Genomic DNA, 12,514 nt, shown 5'->3' with positions numbered 1-12,514 from the left:
TAAGTATTTCATTCCATATGTGTTAATTCATAGTTTTGATGCCGTCAATGTGAATCTACAATTTTCAGAGTCATGAAAATAAAGAAAACTCTTTGAATGATAAGGTGTGTCCAGACATTTGGTCTGTACTGTAGGTTTATTCTTCATATCTGAAAAATCAAGATCCCTGAGACCTCCACCTCCTTCACATCAATGGAGCTTTGTCGCAATACTCATACAGCGAGTAGATGGGATCACCATTGTACAAGGAAAAGTCAAAGATGATCACAAATTTATGGCATGTCCTATCAATTCTAAAATTGGAATACGCCTTTAATGAGTTCTGCTTCAAAAACAAATTCCTTGTAACTTTTTATAATACAGTATATGTATTTATATTGTTTGTCTACTATATACATATTCACCCTTTATGATGTCTTTTGTACAATTTTAAACATCTATTGTGCCATTGTTCTTGCAGTGTTTATACACGTTATCGTAAAACGTTTTATTCTATATGCTGTTAACAATTACCTGTTCTATCACTCTTCTCTCCTCGTAGCGAAGACGTTCATTATTTGATTTGTTTGTTCTCTCATTTAATTTTTTCTGCTGTTGAGGGCCCCGACCAAAGAATACATAATTGACAAATGCATATTCCAAAAGAGCCAGAAACACAAACACGAAGCATCCCATAAGATATACATCAATAGCCTTAACATATGGAATTTTAGGCAGCGTCTCCCTTAAATGCGTGTTAATTGTTGTCATAGTCAGCACAGTAGTCACTCCTGAAATACAAAAAAAGCAAAAAAGAAATACAATATGTAACCTCTGTAGAATATTTCTGTTCTGATGAAAGTTTTTGGTCGCCCCCAAACCTGACATATTTAGACTAGATGCTTTCAAAAATAATCGTTATGTACTTAGTACCCTGTTTTTCCAAAAATAAGCCCTCCCCCAAAAATAAGCCCTAGCAGGAATTTTCAGCATTTTCGGCTTAAGGCTTAAATATAAGCCCTACTCCGAAAATAAGCCCTAGTTGTGGTTCAATAATGAAGTGTCCATTCAGCTAAAAAAGTTAAAGAATACTGCAGGAGACTCATTATAGAAAGCAGACACCCTCAAAAGAGAGAAGAAAGAAGAGAGAAGACCTGCAATCATACTCAGGAGACGCTAAATGGGAGGAGCTGTAGTGGAACGCATCAAGGACCTGCGGTGGAACACACACATCAGATCGCACACACAATCACACATCAGATCGCACACACACACACACACACACACACACACACACACACACACACACACAACATTCAACAATACTGATTAAATCCACTGTAATTATTTTGACGTGGCTTTTACGTTTATGGGCTAGATTGTATGATTAGATTTTATGGGTCAGAATGGGTTCAATTATTTGATGTCGTTAAGCATTTTAATAGTATATAGTGGTGATACCTTTGGTCGACATTTCAGCAGATAGCTAGTGGGACCATATTTATATCCTTGATCCAATAATTATTCTTTGCATCTAAAAGGTCAGTTAGGACAATACATATTTGTCAGATGGGTTTACACATTGGCTCACTCGCAGGCAGGGACCTCTATCCTCCTATACCAGTCTGTGCCTTGTATTGTTAATGATTATTTACTTTTACTTGTCCCTATTATGTATACCCCTTTCACATGTAAAGCGTCATGGAATTGATGGCACTATAATAATAAGTAATAATAAGTAATAATAATATTTTGTACATGAATTGTCCTCCATCTTTAGGAATCGTCTTAAAGGGAACCTGTCACCAGATTTGGCACCTATAAGCTGCGGCTCTTATATACAGCATTCTATCATAGTGTATATAAGAACACCAGGCCGCTGTGTAGAACTTAAATATCACTTTATAATACTCACCTAAACGGTCGCTGCGGTGGAGTTTGGTCATATGGGAGTCTCCGTTCTCCGGTGCCGGCGGCTTCTCTTTCGGCCATCTTTGTTGTCCTTTTTCTGAAGCTGGAGTGTATGACGCGTCCTACATCATCGACACTCGCCGGCATTGAGGTTCTGCCCAGGGCAGATCAAAGTATTGCAATGCGCCTGCGTGGGACCGGCGAGTGTGTATGGCGTAGAATGTCTTATAAAGTGATTTTTACATTCTAAACAACGGCCTGGGCTCTTATATACAGCATGTTAGAATGCTGTATATAAGAGCCCACTGGTGGTGGCCGCAGCTTATAGTCACCAAATCTGGTGACAGGTTCCCTTTAAATTTGATCCAAGGAGATTAAAATCCCAAGGACTCCTTTGGTTTGTATTTTGAGGTATGCTGAGGATCTGTACACTGTTGATACTGATAAATTTGGTTATCGTTCTATATCGCTAGTCAGGTGATTTGCTTTCCATAGAGCATTGGAGAATCTACCTTCACGTAGAGTTTTAGGGGTACTTTGCACACTACGACACTGCAAACCGATGGTAGCGATGCCGAGCGCGATAGTCCCCGCCCCCGTCGCAGCTGCGATATCTTGTGATAGCTGCCGTAGCGAAAATTATCGCTACGGCAGCTTCACATGCACTTACCTGCCCTGCGACGTCGCTCTGGCCAGCAAACTGCCTCCTTCCTAAGGGAGCGTCACAGTGATGTAACACGGCAGGCGGCTAATAGAAGCAGGGGCGCGGAGATGAGCGGGACGTAAACATCCTACCCACCTCCTTCCTTCCTCATTGCAGCCGGGACGCAGGTAAGGCGATGTTCCTCGCTCCTGCAGCTTCACACACAGCGATGTGTGCAGCTGCAGGAACGAGGAACAACATCGTAACATCGGTCCTTCCGAAATTATGGAAATGACCAACGCTGCACCGATCATATGATTTTGACGCTTTTACGCTTGTTAATCGTAGTAAAAAGGATTCACATACTCTGATGTCGACAGCGACGCCGGATGTGCGTCACTTTCGATTTGACCCCACCGACATCGCACCTGCGATGTCGTAGTGTGCAAAGTACCCCTTAGGCTTATGGAAAATACAAAAAGAGGTAGATCTCATCAATATGAAAAGTTCTGTTTTTTTTGGTTGGGTAAACCTAGGATAGCATCTTTTATATAAACAATAGACAGAATATTTCAAGAATGATGGGTCTAAAATCTTTGAATGTTTATACTGGTCTCACAGCCTTATGCAAATGAGTAAAATAGAAAGGCGTAATAAAAAGAAGGGATCTGATATGTACAGATTTGTGTGAATCCTGGCTTTGGGAGCTTAAGAAAGGAGTTGTATTTATTCTGAATAATAAATCTTACTAAGGTCTGTTTCACACCACGTTTTTGCAGTGTACTTGATGTATCTGTTTTTTACTGTAAAAAACATATTTAAATGACTATGTTGGTATTTACATAGAATGCAATAGAATACAATAAAAAATTGCAGTAAATATAAGACAGATACCAAAGTATTGCCATATGTTTGCAGCCAGCGTCGGACTGGAGTACCCTGGGCCACTAGAGAAAACCATTTTTGGGGTTGTGATGGTGGAATATGGGGGATTGTGTATAATTTTGTGTAGGTTCGTATTTTTAGGTTCGTATTTTAGGCGTGGTGTTCTGTCCATTCTGAATTCCTTGTGTGTACATTGTCCTGTTTGCAGGGAGCCTGGGATCCACCTAAACTCTCTGTTTTACCTGGAGATTATTCAGTCTGGCTGAGCAGGAGAAGAGAGAAGGAGTCTGTCAGAGAACTTCAAGAGACATGGAACAAGATTGATCCTCTGGGGGGAGAAGCTGCAGGTACAGGCAGCACCCCAGAGAGCCATTGAGAAATCCCAATTTCTCTGGAAAAGGACTGCTGGAGGATTGTGACGGATCCCCGGGACATTTACCCTATTACTGGACTATATTCATGTTTCTAGACTATTTTACCCTCTGTGTGGTGGATTATTGTATGGACCGTTTGATTTGCTTGGAATAAATGTTCTTTGGATTGTCACTCATCTCTTGCTTTGTTGATTGTGTCATAGGGGTCTACTATGTAGGTACATAGAAATAAATATAAGACCACCAATTGTGTGGCAAAACGTGCTTTCAATTGTATTGTCATCTGTGGTAGTGCGGCTGTGGAGGGGGGCCTAATAAAGCAAAGTAATTACTCCGGCCGGGCCTGAGCCACCCTCTTCACTGGGCCCCATCAGTATGGGCAGTAATTTCCTGATGGCGGCCCTGACAGCAGGTGCCAGTGCCTGGGCCCACCAGAGAATCCTCCGGTTCCCTGGTGGGCTAGTCCGACCCTGTTTGCAGCCATTTTTCTTTCCCATAAAAATAAGTCAGAACTTCATGTGATACTTTACCCATTAAAAAATGGATCTATAAAAAAACAAACAAATGGATGCAACACACTACTTGATTTAATCTGTTTGCATAAGTTATTCAACAGATCATTTTTTGGGGGTGGGCTTACAATATAAAACGTATTGTTTTCAAAAGTAACCAAATTGCGGGATGAAATAAGTCTAAAAATTCTCACAATTATGACCAATCTAAAGCATAAAGCCAGGAGATGCTGCGGTCTTGATAGCAACCACATTCAAGTACTAACTATTAATATCCCTTGATCCATTGCTTTTCCTGCTATAACGCTAGTTTGATCTGGGTGGACCAACATAAAAATAACTTAGTCTCAGAATAAAAATATGATCTAGTATTTATTAATATTACGTTTTAAGAAAGAGCAATACAATACGATATCTGTAAGTTATAGGTGGATTCATCCCTGGTTTTAACAGGATAACTATAAAGACTTCCTGCATAGAATCCGGTAAAGAGACTCTACTTAAGGAGGCCTCAAATACTTCATACAATTCGGGTGTTATAATTTTAGAGATAGATGAGAATTCATATAATTATTTTTAAACATAACCATTATTATTACTATATAAGTGTGGACTTTAATCTGTCATCTTTAATCTACTATATTCTTATTACTATGCATAAGTTAAACATAGTCATTATATTTTTGCGAATGGTGATGCCAACAGACCTAAAAATGTTACAATAAGGAGACTGATTATTTTTGGTCAACTAATAATTTTTTTGGTCTATAGCAAAATAAATAGGTAACCTTGGTTATGTGTAAAGGTTTACGGCAGAGTCCAAAAGGGTAGGGGTCATCTTTTGGCCAACTGGACAATACATACCGAGTGCCACTCTTGCTGCAGAAGCATCATAGTTGATCCAGAATGAAACCCAAGACAGGATAGTGATCAATATAGATGGCATGTAGGTCTGAAGTATAAAATATCCAATGTTTCTCTTAATTCGGAAACTCAGGGATAGACGGGGATAGGAACCTGGAAAAGTAGAACAAAAATTAGACAGTTTTTTACAAACTTTCATGAAAACAAGATCATTAGGTGGAACACATATTTCTACACAATCTTAGCAGGGATCAAGGTGGCTGATCCTTTTCAACTAGTTTAGGCTATGGGCTCAGTGATGTGTAAAACAACAAATTAAGCTTTATTTACTCTTTTTGGGCCCAGCGCTACGCCTCCACTACTGACCCGGTCTTTGTTGATTGGCTGCAGTAGTCATCATCACATCAACAGCACTGCTGCTAATCACTGAGCTCAGCAGCTCTGCCGATTTCTCAGTTTTCTTTCTACAACACCAAAAACCCTTTCCAGGAACAATTCATACCATCCAAAAAGAAAGGGGCTTATTTTGTCTAGTTAATCTTAGAAAGAACATTCCCAAATTTCTAAAAGACTTCAATTACTTTAGGGGATGTCTTGGAGTAGTCCTCCAGGAACAGCAGAATATCATTGACAAATGAGTAATTTTTTCCCTCATGATATCCTATTCTAAGCCCACCTAGTTTCTCTTGCTGTCTTACCGTAGCCACCAGGGGTTCTACTGCAACTTAAGCTAGAAAACGGGCACCTCTGCCTTGTAAATCATAGTTATGGACATTAACCTTTAATGTCGCTCTTGGATGTTCGAAAAGAATCTAAACCCACCTTAAAAATCCTACAGATTCTGTGTTTCAGGGAGTAGCCCAAAATTGCTTTTCAAAGGTGTCAAATGTCTTCACAGCATCGAGGGATAGCAGGGCCTTTGTTTTCTTTCATTTGGACATTCTCATAGTCTCCTAATATTAATTAGCAGCGGCCACCTTTCCTGTCATGAAACCCATTTGACTATCATCTGATATTTTAGTTATAACCCTGGATACTCTGGATGATGAAATCTTTGCTAGCAGCTTAAAGTGAATCTGTCATTAGCATCCACTGTCCTAACGGATTTATATGGGCATGTAGGTCATAGGAAACGGAATAAAATGACTCCTTGGTATCTGAGATCTTATGTCATATAACAGATAAATCCATATTTTTATTATATGTAAATGAGCTGCTAAGATCTATGGGCCAGACATAGATCTCCCTGAGAATCAGCTGCCAGAGATTATTTTTAATAAAAGGTGGAGGTACCAGTGTGAGCCATGTGACTAACACAGAACAGTAGAACTGAACTTTCTCTTCTTACAAACACATGTGCTGCAGCTCTCACAGCTCTGCTGTATTATATTACAATATTACATCACCGGCTGCCTGTGAGATGGAAGCTGCAGATGTGTCAGTTTTAATCACACACAGCTCTGCAGTGAAATCAGGAGAGCAGAGAGCGGCTATCACACTGGTAATTCTCCCTTCTATTTCAATTCCCATGCAGATCAGTGCCCGGCCCATAGCCCTGACTAATGGTATTGGCTTATGCTGTACTGGATTACATTGACGACTTTTCTATCCTTTGTTATTGCTACAATTGAGGCCTCCATTAGGATTTCAGGTAGACTTCCTCTATCAAAAGATTATTTGAATACTTCCAGGATATTATGCAAATTCTCATTTTGATATTCACCATACATCATCATTCGCATTACATCAAGTCCAGGAGATATCCTCCTTAAAGGGAACCTGTTAACATGATTTTCCCTTATAAGCTGTGAGCTCTTATGTTATAGTATTCTAAAATGCTGTATATAAGAGTGCAGGCCACTTTGTAGAATGTAAAAAAAGACCTTTAGTATACTCACCTAGGGAGCGGTCTGGTCCAATGGGTGTCGCTGCTCAAGGTCTGGCGCCTCCTGCAACTTGTGCAATTGCCATCTGTCATGATGTATTTTACCTTCTCACTGTATTTGCTGTAATACTATGTCTTGGGATGTAAGTAACCATACCTTCCCCCCCATCTCCTGTGTCTCTGGGCCCATAATGCAATTATCTCTTGTCCACACAGCCAGGGGAACTTCTCATTGTTTCGTAAGCAGTGGATAACGCCAACTACACAAACCTGTAGACATCTCGGAGCCAACCTTCTAGAATCTTCTAGTGGGCCCAACCATTGCATAGACCCTACCCTTGAGGGGCGGGCCCACGAGCTCAGACAATTCACTCCTGTTTCTAAATGCAGTTGGGAGCTGAGTTTTGAAGAGGAAGGGAGCGAGATCTGATTCTGCGGACAGATCTCGCCGTCCAGTGGATTGTGTGGGATTTCTGGGACTCTGAAAAGGACTATTACGTCGTGATCTGGCACTTTGGATTATCGGGAGGTGCCCCCGAATCTGTTTTATTTGGACTTGTCGTGTGCTGTTCCTGTATTCCTGTTAGTAAACCTGTTGGATCATCCTCGACCTGTTGTCTCTACTTGCTCTGCTGTACACCCCGTCACAAACTGGTGGCAGCGGCGGGATCAGAGCAGAAGAAATGGAGGACAACGGCCAATCAACATCTGAAACCAGAACCTCAGGATACAGGAACTGGACTGTGGTGAGCCTACAAACAAAGGCCCGTGAATTAGGTGTCGGCTACAAAGGACTCTCTAAGGAGCAACTAATTGAGGCATTGGAAAACGCTTGCCTGCAAGATGGCACCGAGGAACAATTTCCACAGCAAGGGGAGCAAAGACGGGAGTCGGAGGTAAATACCCAAAAAAGTCAATGGGTTGTGTGGTACGAGGAGGAGATGGCCTTGCTGGGAGAGGAGACCACCATAGAATATAAGATGGAGGTCATGCGTGGAGCTAAAGAGAAGGAGCGCAGGATGGAGGAGATGGCATTGCTGGATAAGCAGCTCGCTGTGGAAGCCGCGAGAGGTTCCAGACAGACTGTAACCCCAGCACCCATCATGAGGGAACTTCCCAGGGTGTCCCGCAAAGACTTCAAGCAGTTTAATGAGGCTGCTGGTGACATTGAGGGCTTCTTCCAGGACTTTGAGCATCAGTGTCAATTAATGGAAGTCCCAGAAAGGGAGCGCGTCCGGCATCTGGTTGGGCTCTTAGAAGTTGGAGCTGCTGCAGCCTATAGAGCTATGGACCCTCGGTGGAACTGTGAGTATGCGGATATTAAACAGACTATTCTAGAACATTATGCTGTAACGCCAGACACTTACAGGACTCAGTTCCGTACTCTAGCATGTGATGAGGAAGTGTCCTTCAAGATGTATGCCCACAAACTCAAACATCTGTGGTTGGAGGCAGAGGAGGCCTTAACCTTGGAGACCGTCCTCCAGGTCCTCCTAAAAGAGCAGTTTTACTTCAAGTGCCCCGCTGAGATCCGGGAATGGGTGCGTGAAAGGAGACCAGCCACTGTGGAGGAAGCTGCAGCTCTAGCTGATGAGGCTCTCACCATCAAGCCTCAGTGGAAAAAACTACTACCCAGTGAGAAGAAAACCACCAACCCCCCAACGCTGGCGGCCCCTGGTCCTTCTGGCCCCAATGTTCACCATCACCCTAGACCGTCAACTCATGGGGACCTTCGTGTGACTGTGCCTCGCATTACTCATGCTCCACCTTTGGGAATACGACGTGGAGGAAGAATCCCAGAGCGCAGATGTTATGGGTGTGGGCAGCCTGGGCACATGCAATTCCAATGTCCAGGTGTTCGGAGACAGAACAGCTACAGACCGCCTTTGCCTGTTCATTATCTACAGACACCTTCACCAGGAGAAGAGCTGGATTCTGTGCCTGATGACTTGCCAAGTGACTCAGATATCCTGGCTCCCCTACCCGGAGTCTATGGGGTGCGAGCTCCAGCCACCTGTTCTTCTGATCTTCAGGACAAACATCTACAGGAGGTCGTGCTGGATGGCCAAAAAGTTGTTGGCTTCCGTGACACTGGGGCTTTCCTCACCATAGCCGATCCCCGAGTAATTAAACCACAAGCAATTCAAAAGGGACCAGGAATTGCCATTGAACTGGCAGGAGGTACCCAGAGATATATTCCAAGAGCGAGTGTGACCCTGGATTATGGCTTTGGGGCAAAACAATGTGTGGTCGGTGTGATGAGCGGCCTCCCTGCAGACGTTCTTCTAGGAAATGATGTGGGGAATCTTCATTGCCACTTTGTCGGTGCGGTAACCAGAAGTCAAGCCAAGAGAGCAGCCCATGTGGACGTGTACAACCCATCCATGGAAATGAGGCCACCAGAACTGCCATTACAGCCAGTGAGTGATTCTTCTTGTGGGGATAATATGAATGTTACTTGGGATAAAGTTCAGTTTAGACAAGAAGTAGAGACTGACCCCACCCTTGCTAGTTTTAGAGCCCAAGCTGAAATAGGGCACCTAGGGGAGAACGGAGAAAGAATTATCAGAGAAAATGGACTTCTGTATCGGGTTGCCAATGCCGACTCCCTAGATAAGCCCTGGACTTATAGCAAACAGCTGATTGTTCCTCAGAAGTACAGAATTCCCCTATTACACCTGGCTCATGACATTCCTACGGCTGGCCATCAAGGCAAAACCCACACCGAGAGACGATTGACTCAAACTTTTTATTGGCCGGAGATTTCCCAAGCAGTGGCGCATTTCTGCCGAACTTGTGACATATGTCAGCGTAGAGGGCGACCCGGAGATCACCCAAAGGCACCCCTGCAACCGCTCCCTATAATAGAAGAACCCTTTCAAAGAGTAGCTGTTGATATCATTGGACCTCTGGCTAAACCAAGTAAATCTGGAAAGCAGTACATTCTCACTGTTGTGGACTATGCCACCCGATATCCAGAAGCCGTGGCCTTGTCAAGTATCTCTGCAGCCAAGGTGGCCGAGGCCTTGGTTATTATTTTTACCAGAGTAGGATTCCCCAGTGAGATCTTGTCGGACCAAGGCTCCCAGTTTATGTCAGAGTTGGTCCAGTGTCTGTGGCGCACCTGTGGAGTATGAGCGATCCGAATGACCCCGTATCATCCCCAAACAAATGGACTTTTTGAAAGATTCATCGGCACTCTGAAGAATATGCTGAGGGCCTTCACGGACCGAGATTCAGACTGGGAGAAGTACCTACCCCATCTCTTGTTTGCCTATCGGGAAGTTCCCCAGGAGTCCACTGGGTTCTCCCCCTTTGAACTACTCTATGGAAGAAAGGTCCGAGGACCCTTAACCCTGCTCAAGGAACACTGGGAGGGGCAAGTTGAAGATACAGGAACCCCTGTTGTCCCTTATGTCCTAAAGCTGCGAGAAACCCTGGCCCAACTTGCTAGTTTTGCCCAGAGTCATTTGCGTATGGCTCAAACCAGACAGAAGACATGGTATGACCGTAAAGCACGCTATTGGGAGTTTGTAGAAGGACAACAAGTCTTAATGATTGTTCCCCATCGGCAGAATAAACTGCAGACCACATGGGAGGGTCCCTTCCGGGTTCTCAGAAAACTGAATGATACCAATTACCTTCTTGCTTTAGATGATCAGGGGCTAAGGCAAAAGACTGTCCATGTGAATATGATTAAGGAGTACCATGACCGGAACATTCCAATGATAGCAAGCTGTCGGTTGGCTTCAGAAGATGATCAAGAGGATGAGGACTCTCTACCTGATCTCGTGGAAGCAGCGAGAGTCCCATCCACTGTGGAACAGGTTCCCCTGGGAGATTACCTGGACTCCTTACAGAAAATCCAGATGCTGGAAGTGCTTCAACAGAGACGGGCTGCTTTCTCATCCCAACCAGGTCGAACCACCGTCACCCAACATCATGTGGACACTCAGGGCATCCGTCCCATACAACTGGCTCCTTACCGGGTACCTGAATCAGTTCGAAACACCATGCAGCACGAACTGGAGGATATGTTACAGCTTGGGGTAATCCAGGCCTCCCATAGCCCTTGGACCTCCCCTGTGGTGTTAGTACCCAAGAAGGATGGGAGTACTCGATTTTGTGTGGACTATCGGCGACTAAACGACCATACCGTCAGCGATCCTTACCCAATGCCTCGTATTGACGAACTTCTAGACCGACTGGCTGGGTCCCGATATGTCACTACCTTGGATCTCAGTAAGGGATACTGGCAGATCCCTCTAACGGATGAAGGGAGAGAACGGTCCGCTTTTATAACCCCCTTTGGTCTGTATGAATTTCTAAGCATGCCTTTTGGAATGAAAAATACCCCGGCCACCTTCCAGAGAATGGTGGATCAGATCCTCCGGGGATGTGGTGACTTTGCTTGTGCCTACTTGGATGATATCGCCGTCTTCAGCCACACATGGGAGGAACATCTGAATCAAGTAGCCATTATTTTGGACCTGATTCTTGCAGCCGGCCTAACTATTCGACCCGATAAATGCCAATTGGGGATGGGGGAAGTCCAGTACCTAGGGCATAGAGTGGGAGGAGGGAAGCTCCGTCCTGAGCCTGCCAAAATCCAGGCTATTAGAGACTGGCCTGTACCCCAAACTAAGAAACAAGTTATGGCTTTTCTGGGCATTGCCAGTTATTACCGAAAATTTGTTTCTCATTTCAGTACTGTGGCCAAGCCTCTTACCGACCTGACCAAGAAAACAATGCCCCGGCTGGTGATCTGGACTCCAGCCTGTGATGAGGCTTTTAACCGGCTGAAGGACGCTCTGGTCTGCGATCCTGTCCTGGCTGCTCCAGACTACAAGCGGAGATTTATTGTGCAAACGGACGCCTCTGCTTATGGACTGGGAGCTGTCCTCAGCCAGGTGAATGCAGCTAGGGACGAACACCCCATTGCCTACCTAAGCAGGAAACTGCTGGACTGAGAAGTGGCCTATGCAACTGTTGAAAAAGAATGTCTGGCTGTAGTGTGGGCCCTTAAGAAACTACGGCCGTATCTGTATGGACGGGAATTCACTGTGGTTACTGATCACAATCCCCTCACCTGGCTGAACAGAGTCTCTGGGGACAATGGACGATTACTGCGATGGAGTCTGGCTCTGCAGCCCTATAACTTTACCATACAATATAGAAGGGGCAGCCAACACCAAAATGCAGATGGACTGTCCAGGCAAGAGGAGCCTTGAGTCCTGTCAGCCATGCCTGCGTGTACTTAACCAGCGACCTGTAGAGGTCTCTAGTACGTACACAAGTTGGGAGGGGAAGGAATTGTCATGATGTATTTTACCTTCTCACTGTATTTGCTGTAATACTATGTCTTGGGATGTAAGTAACCATACCTTCCCCCCCATCTCCTGTGTCTCTGGGCCCATAATGCAATTATCTCTTGTCCACACAGCCAGGGGAACTTCTCATT

General features: G+C 44.3%; 1 protein-coding gene across 1 annotated transcript in view; it reads right to left on the bottom strand.

Annotated features, from left to right (window-relative positions):
* LOC142251359 (gamma-aminobutyric acid receptor subunit beta-4-like) overlaps nt 1–12,514 on the bottom strand; it is a 327,605-nt gene that overhangs the window by 17,177 nt on the left and 297,914 nt on the right. The window contains exons 7-8 of the mRNA XM_075324070.1: nt 5,169–5,321; nt 514–770 (exon numbers count right to left, since the gene is read on the bottom strand). Coding sequence (XP_075180185.1) covers nt 514–770; nt 5,169–5,321 — 410 coding nt within the window. The remainder of the gene's footprint in view (nt 1–513; nt 771–5,168; nt 5,322–12,514) is intronic.

This window comes from Anomaloglossus baeobatrachus, chromosome 9 (assembly GCF_048569485.1).
Source record: "Anomaloglossus baeobatrachus isolate aAnoBae1 chromosome 9, aAnoBae1.hap1, whole genome shotgun sequence".
NCBI classification, from domain to species: domain Eukaryota; kingdom Metazoa; phylum Chordata; class Amphibia; order Anura; family Aromobatidae; genus Anomaloglossus; species Anomaloglossus baeobatrachus.
This window is presented reverse-complemented; position numbering and strand designations above follow the sequence as displayed.